The following is a 21,076-nucleotide window of genomic DNA, read 5'->3' on the forward strand; positions in this document are numbered from 1 at the left end:
GGAGGGTGGCGGGTGGGGAGTGGGTGTGGGTCCAGGCGTCTGTGGCCACGTTTCTCCTCTGTCACACCCTGCAGGCAGTGACAAAGTGACTTTCTTTTCTTTTTTTTGGAAGGAGCCCCTGGGTGGAGGGTGGCCCACACTCCCTCTCTCTATTATTTGGGGGATGTTGAGTTTGGACATCCGGGCCACTGTCCCTGATTCTTTTTGGTTTGGCCTTTATATGATTGGCTCTGTGCTCCGGACTCATCGGCCCATGGCCTCCACTCTCCCTGATCACATTGTCCCCAGCCCCAAGGAGACCTTAGGTCGCCCTGCGCCAGGCCTCGTGCTGACGCGTCTGTGGGGGACCAGGGGCCGGCAACTCCCTGCTCTTCTCCAATGGCTGAGCCAGGGAGGGGCCTGGTTTCCCGAGGATACATCCTTTCTGGCCAAGCGCTCTTCTGCGAGGGGGGAGCCCTGAGTAACTGCTTTGTCTTATCCTCGGCCTCTGCTGCATCTACCCCTCAGCTTGTCCTCATGCCTTGTAGTGCACTTGGGGCTCCACAAGGACCAGCTGAAGGGACGATGGACGGACGAACCAGCAGTGACCACTGTGCGGGGGCGCGGTTTTATCTGACCACTTTGGATCCCACTCAGGAGCCCTGGCTTGGGGCCCTAGATCAGCCGGAGGAGAAAAAGCCAGAGGACAGATGGAAGGCTTTGTAAGTTTGACCTCGTATGTGTGTGAGAGGTAGGGCTAGCTCTTTTCAGCCCATACCTGCTTCCCTCAGGCTGTGGGACCACCGAGGGAGAGAGAGAGAGAGAGAGAGAGAGAGAGAGAGGGGCAGGTGACCAGGTGTAGCCCGGGGCCTCCAAATCCTTCTGCCTGTGGTGCTGGATTTTGTCGGGGTACTGTGTTTCTAGATTCTGGCTAAAATTGGCTGACCACAGAATGGCAGTCAGACCTTCAGTTCTATGTCGTTCTAGAGAACTTCCCTGAGTTGGAAATGGGATGTCCCTGTCCTAAGACTGTTTATTACCCATAATTTTAGATCTTTTATTGGTTCTTACTCAGATGCCCAGGAATTCTCTCTGAAGAGCCTGGGAACGGCCCCACCTGGGGGCACTCAGCGGTCAGCCAGCTGCTTGCCTGGACCTGGGCCTCGGGGGCTGGGGGCCCCGAGCTCCTCCTACCGGCCCCCACTGGAACGGGAGCAGTGCCCCGTCCTGCAGACCCCATCGGCCCCTGGTCCCTCTGCTGCAGGGTTGGCTGGTGCGACTTTTGGGGCCCGCACTCTGTGACCTTAATAGCAAAGCCTGACCGAGGGGTGTCGGCCACCTGGCAACCCCAGGAACCCAGCCCTGTCCCTGAGGAGGGCAGCCAGAACCCCCATGCTTGGGTTCCAAACGCAGGAAGTTTGAGGCTCTTTGGAGTTTATCCACTGAGTGATGCAGGCCAACCCTGAAGAAAAGGGAGCTTCACCGAGAACCCTCTGTTTGAACAGCCAGGTCCTTGGGGATGGTAGGAAGCCTTTTTAGTCAACAGCCCTCAAAGCAATGTTACATGGTTTATAATTTTCAGCTATATTTATTTTTTCACAATTATTGGCTTTCCAAAGACTTTTAGCAGTTGAACTCTTTAAAAATATTTCTAATTATTTTTTAATTTTTAAAAACAGCTTTATCGACATGTAATTCACATACCAATTTCCCCAAAGCTGTGCAGCCGCTGGGCTGGCCCAAAGGAACGGACGTCTGTGAGTAGCCCCTGGGGGTGAGGCAGACACGGGAGGCCTGGCTCCCCGGGGACTCCATCCCTCGGCTGGGAAGAACACCCCACCCCTTTGCAGCCCTGGATTAGTGGGTCCCAGTGCATCAGCCCTGCTGGGCTGACCACCCAGTCCATCCAACACCCAAGACCCTTCTGACCCCGCAGGCGATGGGACCAGAGGGTCTTTTGCAAAGGAAAAGCCTCTCTTTAAAAACGAGGGATTTATCTGAAGACGTCCTTGTTCTTGGGCAGCTGTGGAGAGCTTGTTGCCTTAAGGTCAAAGGGCTTATTGTAAATGTTAAAGCAGAACTTCCGAACAGATGGTCAGTGTGTGCCGGAATTCCGTCAGCTCCTCTGAAGGGGCCGGTAAATGTGCAGTGTGTACGGAAGGGAGTTTTATGTGTCGGAACAAAGTCAGGACTGGGTGAGACTGAAGGGCAAAGCCAGGCAGGTTAACGTCCCATCCACCAGGGGTTAAACTCTAACTCTCCTGGGCTGTAAAACCACGGTGGCGGTCGGCACTCGGCACTCGGGCTCCAGGTGTGACAAGCCGCCTTCCCTGGGAGGGTCTCAGGAGCTCAGCAGAAGTGGCTCAACTGTAGCACGGGAACCGGTGACCCCGTGACCAGAGTGTGGCCTTCTAGGAGTTGTACCCCTTTGGGGTTTGGGAAAGCCTGTCCCTTCTACCTCGGTGCAGACGACCGGCCCCGGAACCAGCACCAGCTCCTGTGCTGGCTGCGGTGTCTCGCTGTGCCTCGCTGCTGCCCCCGCCTGCAGCCCACAGGCCGGCCGGCTACTCGGGCCGATGCAGGGGCCCTGGCCCACCCGGCCCCACCCCGGTGTAAGCCTGTCGGTGAACCGCCGTCCACTGTAGCCTTACCTACGCTTGTTAAGGCTCCACCTTTTGGCTCCTGGGGATCTCTCTGAGGTGGGTCCCAAGCTGTCTGTCATGAGGACTCTCGAAGGCAGGTGGGGGTGGGAGACACAGGTGTAGTAGGAGCTAAAATTGGTGGAGAGAGGGGACAGCATGTGCCCCAACGGCTCGACCTTGAGGCTGTGTTTATGACGTGAGGAAGCGATGGCGGGGGCTCAAAGTCCCCCAGCCTGTGCCTGAGACCCCGCTGCCGTGGGAGAGAGGGTCCCTGAAAAGCTGCAGTGTGGTGTTGGAGCGGACGTGTGGGTGTGGACCCCAGGGAGTTCCCCGCTCTGTCCACTGAGGGGCCCAGAAACTGCGAGCTTCCCAGAGCAGCCAGCACCGCCGGCCCCCAGACTGTGGTCCCCAAAGCCCATTTCCTACCAGTGAGACCCAGGCCCTCTTGGCGATGGGGCCGGTCCCAGGTTGGGCCGGCAAGTGTACAGGACGGGCCCGGAGCACCCTGTCACACCAGCCCTGGGAACGCTAGGATTCGGCCACAAGAGGCATGTAAAGTGGCTGGAAGTGACTGGATACAACGTACCTTTAAAAAAAGTTTCTTCTGCTCTAGTGATAAGCACCAAGAAAAGGAATGTGAATTAACATTCATATACAATGGCAACAAAACCCAGAAGATTGCAGTAAACACGTGAGGCATGGGACCTAGGTAACGAAAATGACAAAATCCTGTTGAGAGCTCCGCAGACAGACCCTGGACGCACAGACCCGGCGCCTCCCGCGGGAGGGGAACACTGTGACCGAGTCCGGGCCCCGCAGATCCGTACCAGCACCCAGGAGACGGCGGTGCCACTCGGTCCTGCCTGGCTCTCCTGCTGGACGTGTCTCAGATCTCAACCGCTGCTGGACCTTCGGCCTGGAGTCCTGGCCCCGAGGTGATTTCCCTGCCCCGCCCCGTACGAAAGGCCGCCAGCGCATCGCTCCCTCTGTTTATTCCCCGGAGGGGCCGGCAGCGGGGAACACTGCGAGCAGGGACAGTGTGGCCGCTGTTTAACTCGGCCTGGGCCACAGGCCTCTTCACTGTGTCCTAGCGTGTGGGGACTCCATGGGGCAGAGCATGCTGCTGTCAAGATCAGGGAACATGGGGTGACTATGGAATAAATCCCTGGATACATCTTTGCTGGGCAAAGGCTCTGAGGTCCCAAAAGGCAGTACCAATCAGAGCAGCAGCCCCAGGAGGGACAGCCTGGCCACACCATGACCGTGTGTTGACATCTTTGACCAATTTATTCTGATCGATGGGGTGAGGTGGGGATCCGGCACAGGGGCCCGTTTGTGGTGACGCCCTGTTCCCCTCCCTGGAAAGCCCCACTTTATCATCACATGCCCTCCGCGCACCCCGGGTCTCCTCTGGGACTTTCTACACCTCCTAGAAGCCGTGTTCCCTGACATTGTTTAGAATTTTCCTGCTATTACTGTATGATTTGCTTCCATCTGAACTTTAAATTTTTTTTTCTTTTTTGGCTGCGTTGGGTCTGTTGCTGCACACGGGCTTTCTCTAGTTGTGGCGAGCGGAGGCTACTCTTCGTTGCGGCGTCCAGACTTCTCATTGTGGTGGCTTCTCTTGTTGCAAAGCATAGGCTCTAGGCACGTGGGCTTCAGTAGTTGCAGCACGCAGGCTCAGTAGTTGCAGCATGCGGGCTCAGTAGTTGTGGCTTGCGGGTTCTAGAGTGCAGGCTCAGTAGTTGCGGCACACGGGCTCAGTAGTTGTGGCTCACTGGCTGTAGAGTGCAGGCTCAGTAGTTGTGGCGCATGGGCTTTGTTGCTCCGCGGCATGTGGGATCTTCCTGGACCAGGGATCGAACCCGTGTGCCCTGCATTGGCAGGCGGATTCTTAACCACTGCGCCACCAGGGAACTCCCCCTTCTGAACTTTAGAATTGACTTCTTAGTTAAAAATTCTCTTTGGGGGATTATGTTAAACTTCGAGACTGTTTTGTGCAGAGGTCTGGCCATCTCCTTCCCCCAGAGCAGAGGAGTAGTGGCTGCAGCTGTGGGCGGTGGGACTTACGTCTCACTTGGGGCCAGGGGGCCAGGAGGCCAGGGGGGTTCCACAGGGCAGCACATGAACAGCCATTTCTGGCCTAGCAGTGCAGGCCAGTGTGAATCCATGTCTGAGTTTCAGTTTCAGGAGGGTTAAGAGTGGTTCATATGGACTTCCGTGGTGGCGCAGTGGTTGAGAGTCCGCCTGCCAATGCAGGGGACATGGGTTCGATCCCTGGTCCAGGAAGATCCCACATGCTGCAGCGCAACTAAGCCTGGGCGCCACAACTACTGAGCCTGAGCTCTGGATCCTGCAAGCCACAACTACTGAGCCTGCGTGCTGCAACTACTGAGCCGCGTGCTGCAACTACTAAAGCCCGCCCGCCTAGAGCCTGTGCTTTGCAACAAGAGACGCCACCACAATGAGAGGCCCATGCACCATGGCGAAGAGTAGCCCCGCTTGTCACAACTAGAGAAAGCCTGTGCGCAGCAACGAAGACCCAACGCAGTCAAAAATAAAATCAATAAATTACTTAATTAAATAAAATGAAAAGAGATAATTCTATTTAAAAAAAAAAGAGTGGTTCATATAAGGCCTGGGTCTGGTCTCCCTGCTGTCCTAGTGTCACCCCCACCCCCAATGGAGCTGCCATGCTTTGCCCTTTCCTTCCAGGCTTCTTCTCCCTCGTGTTTCCCCCTGGTTAGAATTCCTCTTCCTCTATTTGCCTGTAACACTCCTATGTACCCCGTAAAGCCCTATGTAGAAGCCCCAGTCCAATCAGGAAGCTCATCCCTGGGTCTGCTCCAGGTGTCAAGCTCTTTGAGAGCAGGTATGTCATCTGGTCCCTTCACACCTGTGACTTGCCCCCTCCTGCACTGAGAGGCCATGGCCTGTGTGGCACGACCCCCCTCGTCCCCTCCAGCCCCTGCCATGCCCTCCATCCCCTGCCCCCACCCCTCAGAGGCCTTCCTGGTACCAGCTGCCCCTCCACGTTGCTGGAGCCCGAGGGACAGCCTGCCCTGCCGGGCACAGGCTGCGTGGAGACTCAGGCCCCAGAGTTAGGTTCCAGGAGGACTCCGCTCTTGTCCTTCTTTTCCTTCTCCTTCTTCAGACTGGGGAAGTCTGAAGCTCACCCTCTGACCTCAGATCAGCCTGAGGAGAGGCCCAGGGAGTTGGCTCTGACCCATAAGCAGGAAGCATGTGGATGAGGAAGGTGTTGGAAAGGCTGTGAAAGGAAAGGCTGTGAAACTTGGGACCGACCTGCGAAAGGCAGTTGTGAAATATTCCCAGGTGTCTGGGAACAGGTGATAGGTACCTGCCAACCTGGTGAGGGGTGCCTGGGCTGGGCGGCTTCTCCCAGGATCGCTCCTCTCAGGAGCTCCGAAGCCAAGGTTCACGCTGTTATTGGCAAAGTCAAGGTGAGCACACGCAGGTCTGCACAGGCACCTCCCATCTTCAGGAGGTCAGGATGCTGAGCCGTCTGCGTCACCTGGGTGGTGGGATGGTCGGGCCGTGTGCCAGGCGTGATGGGGGCCAGAAGCTCAGAAGAGGCTGCAGCCCCTAGGCCTAGAGACAGGCCCTGTCTTCCCGGCTTGCTCCTGTCTGCAGGAGGGAAAGGAGTGGTGAGGCGTGACGGGGGAGGTGCTGTCCCGGCCAAGTGAGGGGTCCTGGTGGCCCCCTACCCAGCAGCCACCCGACGTCCCGCTCGCTGGAAAATCAGGGCCAAAACACTCGATGCAAATGGAGGCTGCAGCCGCTGAGGAGACCCCAAAGACGGTGGCTTTGCCAACACTCCACTGAGGCCGTGCTAGGGTGGGGCAGTGCCGTGCGGTAGCTCTGTGTTCAGGGCCGCCTGTCGTGAATTCCGTATGCAGACATCTGGAAAGTGTCTGCAGCCTGAACATCTGGGCTAAGCAGGCCTGACTTGCGGGTTGTTCTTGCTGCTGGCTGGGACACCGGGGTCCTGGGCCACAAGCCAGGCCATGTGCGAGAAGGCCACTTGTATTTCCTTCAGAGATGTGTCTGCCTCCAGGGCAAGCCCAGCTAGGCCCAGGCTACAGCCCACTGTTCCCATAGAGCTACACAACTATAGCTGAGGCTGACACCCATCACCTTCTCCCTTCCCCCCGCCCCACCCCCAACCACCACAGAGGCTGTAAACACTAAATAATGCTTTTCCTTGCAGTTGGAGGTGACCATGTGACCGAATTTGGGCCAACAAGATGGAAGTGGAGGTTTGCTAGAGGCTTCTAAAAGGGCTTTGGTTCCTTATCATGGCTGGTCCTGTCCCTTCTCCCTTCTTGCTGATCCAAATGTTGATGTGATGTCTGGAGCTTGGCAGCCATCTTGTGACTATGAGGCCACATGTGTGGAGAGACAGATGTCAATATCCTCAGCGTGGTGGGGCTGAGTCTGCCAGAACCAGTGGCTTCCCTCCCAAACTTTTAGATTGGTGAGGAAAGTCCACCGTCGTTTTCTGATTCTTGTGGCCGAGGCTCCAACTGACGTGGGTTTTTATGCTGATGTGCAAACGTGTGTCCTGGCCCCAGCAACTCCTTGAGCTCCAGACTCCCTTTCTAGTCACTGCCTGGCATCTGCACTGGGTGTCTCAGGACATTTCACACTCAACAGATTTGCACCCCCCACATCAAAACCTGTCCCCGCCCCATGGTTTCCCTTCCCCCTGCATCTTATGCCAGCTCAAACCAGGAGGTCCGCGGTGGGGGGAGGGGACGCGTGCTTGGCTTCACTCACTTACTCAGCAAATACGAGCTGAGCACCTTGCACATGCCAGCTGTCCTTCTAGGAACCTAGGAGCTTACACGCTAGTGGGCAGCACAGACCACAAATGGACAGATTCATATGCAACCCCCTCAGGTGGCAGTGAGGCTGAAGGGAGAGACAACGAGGGGTGGGGTGAGCACTGCTGCAGGGAGGTTGGGGAGATCCCCCTCCCCGAGACCGAGCCCAGAGGAGCTGGGGGTGGGTCGTGCAGTAACTGGGAAGAGTGTCCCCTGCTGAGGCCTCCTGAGTACAGAGGTCCTGGGGCTGGATTTTTGAGGAGGCAGGAGGAGGGCAGTGGCTGGTGGGGGGAGGGGCAGGGGACCTGGGGAGCTGCTGGGAAGACATGCATTTTCCTGGAGGGTTATAGCAGAAGAGCCTTTTCAATTAAGGGGTTTAAACAAGGGTTTGAGCACCTTGGGCTTTTTAATAAAGGGTCCTTTGGGCTGCTGAGGGGGGGGGAGTGGACCATGGGGGGCAGGGACGCAGGTGGGAGTAACCAGGCCCCCAGGGTCTGGGAGCGGTGTGGGTCGAGACAGAAGATGGGGGGCCATGTGTCCAGAGCAGGTGGAAGGAGCCGCTGTACCCTGTGAGTGGTCTGGGTTGGAGGGCAGGGCAGGAGCTGTGGTGTGGGCCTTGGCGGCTGCGATGCCTTTGAACACCCCAGTGGAGACGTGGGGCAAGCCCAGGCTGGGGATGGAAATTTGGGGCGGCCTGCAGGTGGCTGACACAGCCGAGACTGGCTGGGGCTTCCTCTCCCTTTCTCAGTCCAAAGTGGCCCTCGGAGTGGGGAGGGCCAGGGAGGCCCCTCATGGCTGACCCACCGCAGCTTCTTTGTCCACGGGATGGCAGGACATAGGAGGCGGTCACTGCCCAGCTCCGAGGGGGGCGGCCCTTGTCCCAGCCCTGTCTCTTCCCTGACATGGTCACAGCATTTCCCTTGGGTGTTCTGGCCCAGGGACCATGGCCTGCACCCCACGTGCCGAGCTCCTGGCACCCAGGCAGGCCCCCCAAGGCTCCCCTCTGGTGGACCCCTCCCTCCGTTGATGTGCCACAGCCTCTCAGGGGGCCCTGCTTAGGGTTGGGGGTCCCTGGACCTGCTTTCGCCTCTGCCCACCAGCTCACCCTTCTCTGCCCCCCACCCCAGGGAGTGGGTCCCCCTCTTGGCTTCTTCTGGTTTCTGAGCAGTGGATGGTGTGGTAGGGGGACCCGGCGGGGGTGGAGTCTGATGATTCATGCCCATCCCAGGTTTCACCCCCTCACCCCAGGGCCCCCATGGACCAGTGCACAGTAGTAGGTGTTGGATACAAGCTGTTACACGGACAATGGGGAGGTGGAGGGGGTAGGAATGGGGGTGGGCAGTGCTGGCTCCTTCCGGGCCCCTGACCTGGGGGCTGAAGGGCTTCCCCCTGCCCACAGGTGCTTCTGGGCCATCCTCCTCCTCCTGGCCCTACGGTGTTCCTGCTGGCTGGCTTCCTCCACATGGACGTCGGGCTGCTTGTGCCCTAAGTCCAGAGTTAGGTAGCCTGAGGTCTGGGCACTGCCCCCTCCCAGAGCAGTAGTGGGACCCCAACCTGCCCACCTCTGGGAGGCACCCAGCACTGGCCGTGACGGTGGCAGGCCACGCCTCCCTCAGGGCCTCAGTCTCCCCTCTGTAATGGAGGAGTGGGCCCTTCCTTAACGGTCACCCTGTCTCCTGGGGGCCTCCCAGTGTCTCCGATGGGCAGTAAGCTTCCCAGGCCTCTGGGCAGGGCTACGGGAGGGTTGACTCTGGGCCCGGGCTGGGGGTGTCTTGGGCAGAGGGTGACGGCGAGGCAGGGTTGGGGAGGTCAGGACCGCTGTTCCCCCGCTTGCTGGTGAAGCCCAGGGTCCACACCGATGGCCACCCAGGCCCAGTGCTTTAGCCTGGCTGCTGGAAGGGCCCTGCAGCCCCAGGCCACCCCCCACCCCTCTGGTTGATGTCCACAGGAGAGGGGGGAGTGCCAAAGCCCCCGGGTATCTTTGCCTACCCCTCAGCTGTCCCCAGGGCTGGCACAAGCCTCTGCATCCTGTCCCCTACCCTCCTGGGTCACTCTTACCAGCCCTGTTTTGGGGCCCTGTGTTGGGGCAGGGAGGGCACCCATTGCTCCAGGCTGGCGTCCACAGCTGGGTGGGTGCCATTGTGGGATCACAGGAGTGGGCACCAGTGTCCACTCCCGCCCTGCAGTGAGGTCAGCTGGTCTCGGCATGAAGGGTCAGCCAAGAAACGCCAGCCATGGGGCCTGGGTGGCAGGGCCAGAGCCATGCCGGCAGCCTCGGAGCGAGACAGGAGGTTGGGGGGGCGGGGAGCCAGGGCCTGGGAGCCCAGCCTGCAGTGTGCGGGGCCAGATGGTGCAGCCACTGACGAAGCAACGGTGTCTGTGCCCGTGGTCGTCCAGGGCTGCAGGGCTGGGGTCTCCAGGGTAAGGGGAGCACAGTGATGGGGCTGGGTTGGGGTGTCACCAGTTCAAGGAGTGTGGGCTGGGGGAGCACAGTGACAGGAGGTCTGAGGGCCTCCAGCTTCCGGGGTTGCTGGGTGGAGGTCTCCGGGTGGGGAGGCGCGGGGGCCCCCTGGCCGACAGCGGCTGTGCTCTGCCCCCAGCCTCCTTGGGGGCCAGGATGAGGGGACCCCGTGACCAACGTCATGTTCCTCAAGACGCACAAGACGGCCGGCAGCACCATGCTCAACACCCTCTTACGCTTCGCCGAGACGCACAACCTGGCGGCGGCGCTGCCGGCCGGCGGCCGCTTCTACCTGGGCTACCCCTGGCTCTTCCTGGCGCGCTACGTGGAGGGAGTTGAGCAGGGCAGCCCCGAGCGGCGCTTCAACATCAAGTGCGACCACCTGAGGTTCAACCAGCGGGAGGTGCGGCTGGGAGCTGGGCTCCTGGGGGCGGGGCTCCCGGGGGGGCGGGGCTCAGTTCCAGGCCCGCGCAGCGTCCTGGCTTTGTGGTGTGACCAGCCGGGACCGGAGAGGCTGACGCCGTGGGGATGTGCGTGTCAGAGACCAGGCCGGAACCTTGCATGGGGTCTGGTGAGGCCCCCCGCGGCCCCCGCGGCCCCCTCCCCGGCTGCCAGTTGCCTGCGGCGGGCACCTCACGGTCTGCTGCCCTCTCCCTCTTCCTCTTCCGCCTCCTCCTGGTTCCCTAACCCGCCAGCTCTTCCCACCCCAGGCCCTTTGCACGAGCTGTCCCCTTTGGTGGGGAGGCTCTTCACAGCTCCTTCTCTGGGTCATTCGGGTCTCAGCTTAGAGGTCACCTCCTCCCGGGGTCTTCTCTGACCTCCCTCCGAAAGGCTTAGCAGGGGTGAGAGGGAAGGGTGGGGGGGAGGGGCCTGGCTCGGTTTTAGGTGTTTTAGGGTCACTCCGGATGCTGGTGGAGAGTTGCGGTCAGGGGAGCCAGGAGGCCTGGACTGGATGCAGGGAGGCCGGGTCGGGGAGGCGATGGGGCGGAGCGCAGGGGGCAGGTTCAGGTGTGCTGCGGGCCGCTGCGAAGGCGTCCGGAGAGTCACCAGCCCTTCCCGTTCTGTCACCGAACAGATGCAGAAAGTCATGCCCAGCGACACCTACTTTTCCATCCTCAGAAACCCTGTCTTCCAGCTGGAGTCCTCCTTCATCTACTACAAGGGCTACGTCCCCGCCTTTAAGGGCATTGCCAGCCTAGAAGACTTCCTGGCGACGTCGCGGACCTACTACAACCCGAGCCTGGGCTTGCGCCACGCCTACGCCCGGAACAGCATGTGGTTCGACCTTGCCTTTGACCACGACGTGCCGCCTGAGGAGGGCTACGTGCGCGCGCGCCTGGCTGACGTGGAGCGGCGCTTCCAGCTGGTGCTCATCGCGGAGCACTTCGACGAGTCCACGGTGCTGCCGAGGCGCCTGCTGCCCTGGCGGCTGGACGACGTGGTCGCCTGCAGGCTCAATTTGCGCAGCCCGCACAGCGTCGCCAGCCTGACGACCTCGGGCCAGGAGCACACTAAGCGCTGGCGCGCCCTGGACTGGCGCCTCTAACAGCACTTCGACTGCACCTTCTGGGCCCGGCTGCGCGCAGAGCTGGGCCCGGGGCGGCTGCGCTCCGAGGAGCAGCGGCTGCGGGGGCGGGGGCGCGGGCTGGCGGCCCTGTGCTTGCAGGATGGCGTGCCCAAGGGCAAGTCGCAGGTCACCAGCTGTGCCCCTACCAATCCGGCAGGGCCGACATCCTAAGCTACAACCTCAGGCCGGGCCTGGACAACCAAATGCTGCACATGTGTCAGAGGATGGTCATGCCCGAGCTCCAGTATGTGGCTCGCCTGTACACCCTGCAGTTCCCCGACAAGCCCCCCAAGAACATCCATGTCCTGGAGGCCTGGAGGGATGGCACCGGAGACTCTGTCTAGCCTCTCTCCTGTCATCCCTGGGAGACCCTGGACGCCGCCTCAGGCTTGGGGGTTGTCCTGGGGCATCGGGGGGACCCAGGCCCTGCCAGACCACCAGTCCTCAGGGTGAAGACGCCTGTGAAGAGACCACCCTTGATCCATCCTCTTGGAGGCGACCTCTTTGGTGAGGATCCCAAATATAGGACACTGGGCACACCTGGACTCATGATGTGAGCCTATCCATCAAACAGAAAAGTCTTACCAGGTAGGAAAGTGAGGGATATTTAATTACGTGTCAGCACACTGTCCATCAGAAGAACAGGAGTCCAGGGAATCTGGAGGGCTTGGGTCGCTGAGGAGCTCAGAGGGGCTCCCCTCAGTTTGCCGGCCATGGGGACATGGCTCTGGTCACTGGTTCAACACCCACAGGCAGTGCTTTGAAGATGGACCTGGGGAACTGGGTCTGGAAGGGTCTGGAATGCCCAGCTTCCCATCTTTGGCTGTAGGAGGCTTATTTCCAACCGAAGAACGGTTTTTGATTGAGAAATGTTAGAAATGCTTATGAGACAAATGGTTTAGCCCAAACACAGGTCAATGCTGCAGCTCTGTGTTGGGATAGCCCCCCTCCATGAACGTCCAGCGAAGGAGACTGCTGGAGACTGCTGGAGAGCTTGGATGGGCCAGCAACCCTTGGTTGCTCTGGAGACCACACGGGATGCAATCCCAGAGGAGGGCGCTTCCAGGCACTCCTCTTTGTGGCCGTGCGGAGACAGTGAGGATGCCCTGCTTGGCAGAATGTGATCCCTGGCTGCTTGGGGGTCCAGTGGTTAGAGTGGGGTGCACACACCCAGCACCATGTGCCCTATGCCCTGAGAAAAGTGGGGCGCCTGGAGCACCCAAGCAACAGAGCCACTCTCTCACACTCAGCTGAGAGGCTTAGCCTGGCCTCCACCTGCTGCTGGGGTCCCCTTCCTTCCATGTGGGGCCCTCAGTCCTGAAGACCCTGGCACCTGCTCAGGTGTTCCTGCGTCCGGCCATGTGCACACTCTTCAGGGGAATCAGCATTTCAAAGAAAAGGGGGACTCCCACCCACAGAACAGGCAGCAGCTCCCTTAGACAATTTAATGGAGGGACTTTTTAAAAAAATAAATTGTTTTATTTTTATTTTATTTTTGGCTGCTTTGGGTCTTCGTTGCTGCCCGTGGGCTTTCTCTAGTTGCGGCGAGCGGGGGCTACTCTTCATTGCGTTGTGCGGGCTTCTCATTGCAGTGGTTTCTCCTGTTGCAGAGCACGGGCTCTAGGCATGCAGGCTTCAGTAGTTGTGGCGCAGGGGCTTAGTTGCTCCGAGGCACGTGGGATCTCCCCGGACCAGGGCTCGGACCCGTGTCCCCTACATTGGCAGGTGGATTCTTAACCACTGCGCCACGGAAGCCCCTAATGGAGGCACTTTAAGAAGAATGAATTTTCAGTAAGATTAGAGGACATATTACAGCATACTTGAGAATAAAAGAGAATATTTGGAAACAGAAAAAATGACTTCTGAAAAAATGGAATAGAGACCGTGAAGGATAGATGGACACTGCAGAGCCAGGGTCAGCCAGGAGAACCTCTGGAGGCTCCTCCATCCTCCACCCAGAGGAAAATGCAAAGAAGGAAATTCCAAGGGAGAGTGGAGACGGGGAATCAGATCTAGGATGAGCCAACCTGATAGGAGTCTGGGAAGGAGAGTAAGGGCCATAGATGAGAACCTAAGCAAAGAATGGGGAAAATGACCCCGATTTAAATAAAGACTCAAAGCAAATCACTGCCTTGAGCATCAGGCAGCTCTGCTAACCCCCAAAGAAAACAAGACCCCCCACTCAGCCGACGGGGGCAAGCGAGTGAGTCCAGGATAAGCAGAAAGCACTGCTGCTGCTTAATACAGAGAGCAGGCTGTCTCAAGGGAGTGGGTGTCAGGCCATCACCGCTGCCAACAGTGCTGGGACCGTGGATGTGGGCCTGTGCTCACTGGCACAGTAACCAAGAACACGAAATGACCATAGAAATTCAATGGCGGTTACTCTTGCCTTTGAGGTTGGCAGGAATGTAAACTGGCACTGTCTTTGTGGAGGGAAAATTGGGGGTATTTATCACAACGTAAAGTGTACATAGTTTGTAACAGAGAACTTCAGAAACAATCCGTCTGGGTGTCCATCCAAAACAAACTCAGTTGTTTAAAACGCTAAGTCCTACACAACAAATAAAGCTGGGAGCGCAGAGTCTGTGAATCTCCTCTCTGGAGGGGCATCTCCAGGCCTTGTGATGCTGGGGTCAAGGTTGGTGAGCAGGGCTGTGGGTGACTGGGATGGGGTGTGCTTGTCCCAGCCAGCGGTGCCCATGGGAGTTGGGGAAGCTGGGGAGACAGACCGTCTGATTTTTCAAGAGAAGCTGGAAATACAGGTTTTTATATGAAATTTCTATGTTTAAAAAAGCTGGCATCTAACTAAAACATGAAAACCCCTGAGAGAGGGAACAAGGCGTGTGTGTGTGGGCTGCCTCCTTCTGTGGCCCCCGGGCACCTTGGTTAGACAGCCCTGCTCTGGCTGGGGGGCTTCGAACAGGTGATGCGGGGACTTGGAGGCCTGGTTTGGATGGGGCTTTAGAGGCGGGAGGCTGTGTGAACTGTTCCTTCACACTGTCTTCCCCTTTCCATTCACGGCAGACCCCTGGGCTTTTATGTGGGCACGGGCTGCTGGCTGGAGACGTCCTGGGGCCCCTGGAGGGGGCAGAAGTGATGTGTGCCACATCTGGGCCACCTCCGTAGAGTGGGTGCCACAGTGCCACCGCCACCCCGCCCCACCTTGCCCTGCCGGTGCCCGGCTCTAGAGTGTGGCCACGGCGTGTGGAGGAGATGGTGGCCCAGACACAGGGGTAGGATGTGGGGCCCATGAGGGCCAAAGGGGCTGGCATCTTGGGGGCCGAGGGAACGGCAGGCAGGCACCCAAGTCGTGGTGTGAAGGACCACAGAGAGCTCACTTGGCTTCTCGTGGGAGGCATCTCTGGGGGCAGCTGACGCCAGTGTCCCCCACGGAGGTCAGCTGTGGCCCCTGGTGGCGGCCCGCCCCCAGCACAACCTTGTTGGAGGGTGAGGGCCCAGGGTGGAGCCAGTTGACCAGCAGAGAGGAGCCCTGTGTGGCCCTGTCCGGACACCGCCCCCTCCTGGCTGCACTTCTTCACCCCCTACCCCTCTCTGTGCTGCACCACAGTCGCACGGCTGGCGGGACGGTCCTGGATCCTGACACAGCCCTGGGGCATGGCCAGCTCCCAGCTCCCGGCCACAGAGTGGGCCCTTGTCTCTGCCTGTGAGTGGGTCGGAGAGGCAAGCACTCCTGCAGCTGCCCCGCAGCCAGCTCTGCGGGGTCCGGTGAGTCCCTCCCTGCTTACCTATATCCCCAGCCCTCTCTTTGGCCTGAGGGCAATGGGCTTGTGGATAGAGGGCCCTCAGCCAGAGTTGCCACATGGGTCCCCCGCAATGGGACGACTTCCTGCAGGGCCTCGGGGTAGATTTAAAGGATGGGGTAGATGTAGGCTGGGTGTCGGGGCCCCACTCCAGCGAGCATGAGCACTTGGGCCCATAGGTGACGCTTCACCAGGCAGAAGTGTCTGAATTGAGTCCTTGCCCTGGACAGGGCACAGGACACCCGGGTTAGGCTGGAGACCCATCCTGAGGTGACACAGCCAAGTCTGCCCATCTTGTGTGCAAAGGGCCTGTGCCCTTCGTATGCATGTGTTTCATAGCCCCGCAGGCTGAGTGTGCCCAGCGCCAGCAGGCCCACGCGACAAACGTGCTGGCTCAGAGGGTGTGGAGCAGGTGACCTGGGCTGGCTCGTACTCCAGGGGAGAGCCTAGACAGGACCGGCTTCAGGAGTTCGGGGCAGGCCCCTGCTGCGGCAGAATGACCCCCAGTAACTTGCCTGGGTCCAGGGCCAGGGGACCAGACTGTCTTGGAGGTCCCATCTCCCCTCCAGGCCTCGGTTCCCCTTCTGTGTTGCATCACCCCTGGGGAGGGCCCTGCTGGGGAGGGTAGATGGGCATGGAGACTTATGGGTGCTGGCTCCCCTGAACGCTGGGTTATAGCCATCCTGGTCGAGCCAAACCCCTGGAACCTGCTGCAATGGCCAAGCTGGGCAGGGCCAGCAGCCTGGGAGGCCTGCTCTTCCTCTTAGATTGAGGGCCCCCCCGAGACTCTGGGGCTCTGCAGAAACCCAGGGCCCGGCCCAGGCGCAGGCGCTCTTAGTGCCCGGCAGGCCTGTCCCACTCTGTGCAGTGAGCAGACAGCCCAGCTAGCTGCTGGAGCCTCCATCCCTGCTGCTCCGTCCCACAGTGGGGTCTGGACCTGAGCCCCCTTCTTCTGCTGGCACCAGCTGCTGGCGGTCCTGGGCCCTGCAGAGCAAGCCAAATGCAGAGAATGTCCCATTTGTGTCCATTCAGCCTGGAGGGACATGTGGCACCTGCACCTGCTTCCTGCTTGGGCACAATTGCCCTTTGGATGCAGAGCCGGGGTGGGGGCCCAGGGCTTCCAGGACACGGGAAGCTGCTCTCAGAGGCCCCAGAGACGTGGTGGGGTGGGCGGACCTGGCGTTGGGCAGGGGTCTGCTGGGCTCAGGGGGCAGCGTGGTGGGGCTAGTGCACTGCCCCAGGGAGCCTTCCAGGAGCAGGCGGTCCTGGGCAGAGGTGAATATGTCTGTCTGTTTTGGGGACCTCAGGCATGGAGGTGTATGTGTGCATTCATTCCCGTCACCCCACTCTCTCCATCCCGACTGTGTCCTTGGATGTGCGCCGGCCTCGCTGTACAGGGACTCCCCTCCCCCCACACCCTGTCTGGTTACCGCTGCGTCTGGCCCTCAGCTGCTCAGACACCTCCGGTTCCTGTCGCAGCCCCTGGACCCCACTGCGCTGCGGGGAGCAGACTCACTGCCATCCCTGGGTGGGGGCTTGGCCAGCCCACCCTTGTGCGAATCAGAACGGGACCCCCGGCAGGGGGCCGTCGGATTGCAGACCGTGTGTGCCCCCAATGCACCCACACCTGAGGCCCCGCCCTTGTGAGCCTCCCTCAGGTGACCCCACCCCAGAAAGGCCGCCCAGGCCACGCTCTATCACCCCTGCAGGAACCTGGGCCTGTGGGCGAGGGGGCTGGGCGACCAGCCAAGGTTTAGGGAGCCAGGCTTCGTGGGGCCTGGGCTGTGGCCTTCCTGGTGGCTGAACCCTGCCATGCTCCCTCCTGCTGGGGCACTCCTGGTGCCTGGCTCGTGGTCTCCCCCCGCCCCTCCCCTCTTAGCTCTCAGCTCTGAGAAGCCCACCCAGCCTCCATGCCCTGCCCCCAGCCTGGCTTCTCTCCTGTATGTGCGCCCGCTTCCGGGGGGCGCCGTCGTGGAGGGCGCTCATCTTCCTCCCGTCACTGTGTGGGAGCCGCTGCTTTTCAAGTTCAAACCCCTGCCCCCTACTGCAGACTAAACCCCCCGCCCCACACTTGGTTCCTTTCTGCCTGGAAGGGGCAGGGGCAGGACGGCAGGGTGGTGACCTCTCTGGCCTCCTTGGGGTCCCTCTTGTTGCCCCCCTGGCTTGTACCGCCCCTAGCTCTCTTGGGGTACACGTGTGAGCTATTTGGGGTACCCCATAGGTAGGGTGGCTCTGCTGGACTTCCTCACACCCCCCAGCCTTGCTCAGGAGCCCGGGGGGGCAGGGTGGTGGGTCACCTACCTCGCAAATGTCCCACTGGGGCCTGGAGTTCAGGACCCTTATCTGCAGGAGAGTTGCTGGGCCCCCGTTGGGTCAGCAGGCAACCCTCTATATGTCTCCTGGCCACCCCCAGGACCCCAGGTCTGAGAGGGTGATGGCAGCGGAAGCCTGGCGTCTGCGTGCAGCACATGTGAGCCTGTCTTCCTCTGTATCTCCCAAGTTTCCGTGTTTCGTGTCTTTCTGTGTCCTTTTCTGCGTGTCTGTTTGCACGGCTCCTGTGGTTGTGGGGCCCCTGCTTGGGGACACTGAACCCCTCCTTGTCCAGTGCCTTGGGGTCCCCCGGCAGCCTCCTGCTGGGCAGGCTCTGTGATGACCTCAAGTCCCCAGCACGTGGGTGCGCAGGGTCGAGGGGCTCTGGCCAGGCTACCCCGCTCCTGTCACCAACCAATTCCCTCTCCGTGGGCCATGCTGAGAGGAGAAAGGCGCGGATTCCAGACATTTGGGGTGCAATAGCCGTTGGGGAGGGACCACCCTGGATGGGGGTGAGGGGCCCTGGGACAGGGAGGTCTCCAGGTGGGCACAGGAAGGCGGGCTGGGCCGGGGCAGGGGCAGGGCGCCTGCACCCGCAGAAAACCCTCGCCCACCCGGAGGGACCTCGCTGACTCTGGGGTCCTGGGCCCGCCCGCAGAGCATGGGGCCCCGCGTGTCCCCGCACGGACCATGCGCTTCCAGGGCGAGACGGCCGGCCTGACGTACCGCATGCCCTCACTGCTGCCCGTGCCCCCTGGGCCCATCCTGCTGGCCTTTGCGGAGCAGCGGCTGAGCCCCGACAACGCCTAAGCCCACTGCCTGGTGCAGAGGACCGGCACGCTGGCTGGGGGCTCCGTGCGGGTGAGCCCGGGGTGGGCGGCGGGGGCCACGCCGCGCGGAAGGACTGGGGACTAAGGCTCGGCCCCCTCCCCGCAGTGGGGCGCCGCGCGCGTGCTGGGGACAGCCGTCCTGGACGAGCACCGCTCCAGGAACCCCTGCCCGGTGCACGTCGCGCGCACGGCCAGTCGTACTCTTCATCGCCGTGCGCGGGCACACCCGTGAGGCCGCGCAGATCGCTGCGGGCGAGTGAGAACGCCGCGCGCCTCTTCGGCGCGACCAGCCAGCACGCGGGGCGCAGCTGGGGTGGCGCACAGGGCCTCACGGCGGAGGCGGTGGGCGGCGCCGAACAGGGTAGGTGGGTGCCTGCTCTGCAGGGCGCGGGGGTAGGGGGGGAAGGGGGGTCCGAGCAGGGAGGGGGTCGCGCGGGGCGGGGAATGGGATTCTGCACCGCGGAGGGGTCTGCACCCTGGCGGCGGAGGGGGGCCTGGCTGGAGCTCCCGCCTCACCCCGCACCCAGCCTAAGCGCCACCGACGCCGTTTGGTGGGCTGCCCCCGTCCTGTCCCCGGAAGACCTCAGTCCCGCGCCCAGCAGGCTCTGTCATCTTCCCGAGCCTGTCTCTGACTGAGCGCTGTGGTCCCTTCTGGCCCCAAACCCCTGGTGGGTCACCTCTTTTACCCCTTCCTCTTCTTCCTTCTCACCCCTCCCCTGGGGCCCAGCCTAGGGTTGCAGCCAGGTAGGTCGGCTTGACACCAAAGCTTTCCCTCTGCTCTCACTGCCCCTTCCCCAAGGGCCTGACCACCCACTGCCCTCGGGGCCACTCCGACCCTGGCATGTGGAAGCTGACGCAGGGGTCACCTAGACCCTGGCAGGTAGGAGCTAAACAGAGGGGTGGGGCAGGCTCTGAGACCCAGACAGGACACAGAGGATCTAAAGAGCTGTCTGCTGGTGTGGACCCCACCCCAGGGGACTCGAGCCCATTGCCAGGAGGGGCTGCCCAGACCCTCCGGCCCTCAGCTGCCCCTCTGCCTAGGCAGCGCGCACACCTGGGGGCTCGCCTCCCGCTCACCCGCTGAGAACCTGGCCCAGCGGCCTGCCTGGGCTCGTGGCCCCTGCTAATGACCCAGGAGGCTTGTACAGCCTGGGGGTGGCCCGAAGGAGTGGACGGTGGGGGCACAGTGAGCCGATGGCTGCCTCTGAGCTGTCCCCTAACCCAGGCACTGGCCCCCATCCTCCCCGTCCCCCAGGGTGGTGGTGCTGCCTGACCGTGGGGACCAGCAGCCCCTCCTCCCTGCACACTGGGCCACGTTTGCCGTCGGCTCCAGCCACGGCGTCCGGCTGTGCTCGGGCTGCCTGCTGGTGCCGGCCTACACGTAACGCATGGACCGGTGAGAGTGCTTCGGTGAGACCTGCGGGACCGGTCCCCACTCCTTCGCCGCACCTGGCACCACGGGGGCCTCGTGCCCAACCTGCGCTCGGGCGAGGGCCAGTTGGCGGTGGTGGACAGCGGGCAGACCGGTGGCATCCTCTACTGCAATGCCTGGAGCCCTCTGGGCAGCCACGTGCAGGTGCTCAGTGTAGACGAGGGCGCCTCCTTCCTGCCTGGGGAGCTGGTACTCACCCTGGCCGGGGCCGCCGGGGGCTGCCAGGGCAGCACTGTGGGCTTTCCGGCCCCGCCCTCCAGCAGGCTGGAGGATGAGGGGTGCTGCATGGGTAGCAGGAACCCCCTCCACCCTCCACACCTCTGCCCTGGGCCCCAGGAACCCCCAGAGGAAAGAGGGCGCTGGAGACACCCGAGGGGGCGGGGTCTGTGTGGGACGGAGGGATGTGGGGATGGCTCTGGTGAGCCTGGCCCAGGGCCTGGGCTTGGGGGGAACAGGGGGGCCCGGACCCCCGAGCTCCCGGTCCCCCCTCGGCCTTGTCTCAGAGCCCCACGTGGCTGCTGTATTCCCACCCGGTGGGGCGCAGGGCACAGCTGCACACGGGCATCCGCCTGAGCCGGTCCCCCCTGGACCCCCACAGCTGCCCGGAGCCCTAGGCGATCCACGAGGGCCCCAGTGGCTACCCTGACCTGGTGTCCATCAGGCCTACCCCCGAGAGAGCCCTGACCTTCGCCTGTCTGTACGAGAGTGGGACCACGTTCTCCTACGAGGAGATCTCCTTTTGCATGTTCTCCCTGCAGGAGGTCCTGGGGAACGTTGGGGCGGGCACTGGGCATCCCAGCCTTGGGGACAAGCCTCCAGGGCACTGCCAGCCCTCCTGATGGGCCTCTGGCCAGGCCTGGCCCCGGGTGCCCAGGAGGAGCGGGGAGGGGAGCAGGGGCGGAGGATGCTGGGAGGTGGTGGGGTGGGGGCGTCGGCGTGACCCCAGGCCTGGACGGGGCTCCAGCCTGGAGAGGCGCCTTTGCTCCTTGGCTTCTCCATGGAGGTTCGTGAGGGTGAGTGTTTGTGTGGGACCTCGCTGAATTTCACAGAAGCTCAGTTATAACAGTCTCCAAGCAGGGCTGGTCTTTGGGAAGGAGGTGTGCAGCCGGAAGGGAGGGTGGCCTGGATGGCCCAGGGTGGACGGGCAGCTGGCCCTGCATGGCCCACCCCGCCCCCTTCCAAGGCCGACAGCAGGGGCTGGGGGGTGTGGCAGGGGGAGGGTGGCGCCAGGATCCTTAGCTTAGCCCGCG

At 61.6% G+C, this 21,076-nt stretch overlaps 2 protein-coding genes across 2 annotated transcripts; both read left to right on the forward strand.

Annotated features, from left to right (window-relative positions):
• Window positions 1-564: 564 nt before the first annotated feature.
• On the forward strand, window positions 565-11,837 carry GAL3ST2 (galactose-3-O-sulfotransferase 2; the record flags this gene model as incomplete). The annotated part of the gene is given in 12 exon segments (XM_081241771.1): window positions 565-701; window positions 1,032-1,252; window positions 2,448-2,591; window positions 3,441-3,577; window positions 8,593-8,639; window positions 8,865-8,896; window positions 8,899-8,945; window positions 10,046-10,088; window positions 10,091-10,329; window positions 11,002-11,469; window positions 11,473-11,623; window positions 11,626-11,837. Coding segments are annotated over 12 exon segments (1,878 nt in total).
• A 377-nt stretch (window positions 11,838-12,214) lies between these two features.
• On the forward strand, window positions 12,215-20,665 carry NEU4 (neuraminidase 4; the record flags this gene model as incomplete). Its single annotated transcript, XM_081241772.1, is given in 17 exon segments — window positions 12,215-12,287; window positions 15,062-15,219; window positions 16,704-16,897; window positions 17,604-17,724; window positions 18,096-18,371; window positions 18,375-18,425; window positions 18,501-18,586; window positions 18,588-18,648; window positions 18,650-18,755; window positions 19,700-19,776; window positions 19,780-19,791; window positions 19,795-19,834; window positions 19,837-20,171; window positions 20,173-20,197; window positions 20,200-20,304; window positions 20,307-20,437; window positions 20,441-20,665. Coding segments are annotated over 17 exon segments (2,076 nt in total).
• Between the last annotated feature and the right edge of the window lie 411 nt (window positions 20,666-21,076).

The sequence above is a fragment of the Mesoplodon bidens genome (assembly GCF_964165515.1).
Source record: "Mesoplodon bidens genome assembly, chromosome: 8".
Classification (NCBI taxonomy): domain Eukaryota; kingdom Metazoa; phylum Chordata; class Mammalia; order Artiodactyla; family Ziphiidae; genus Mesoplodon; species Mesoplodon bidens.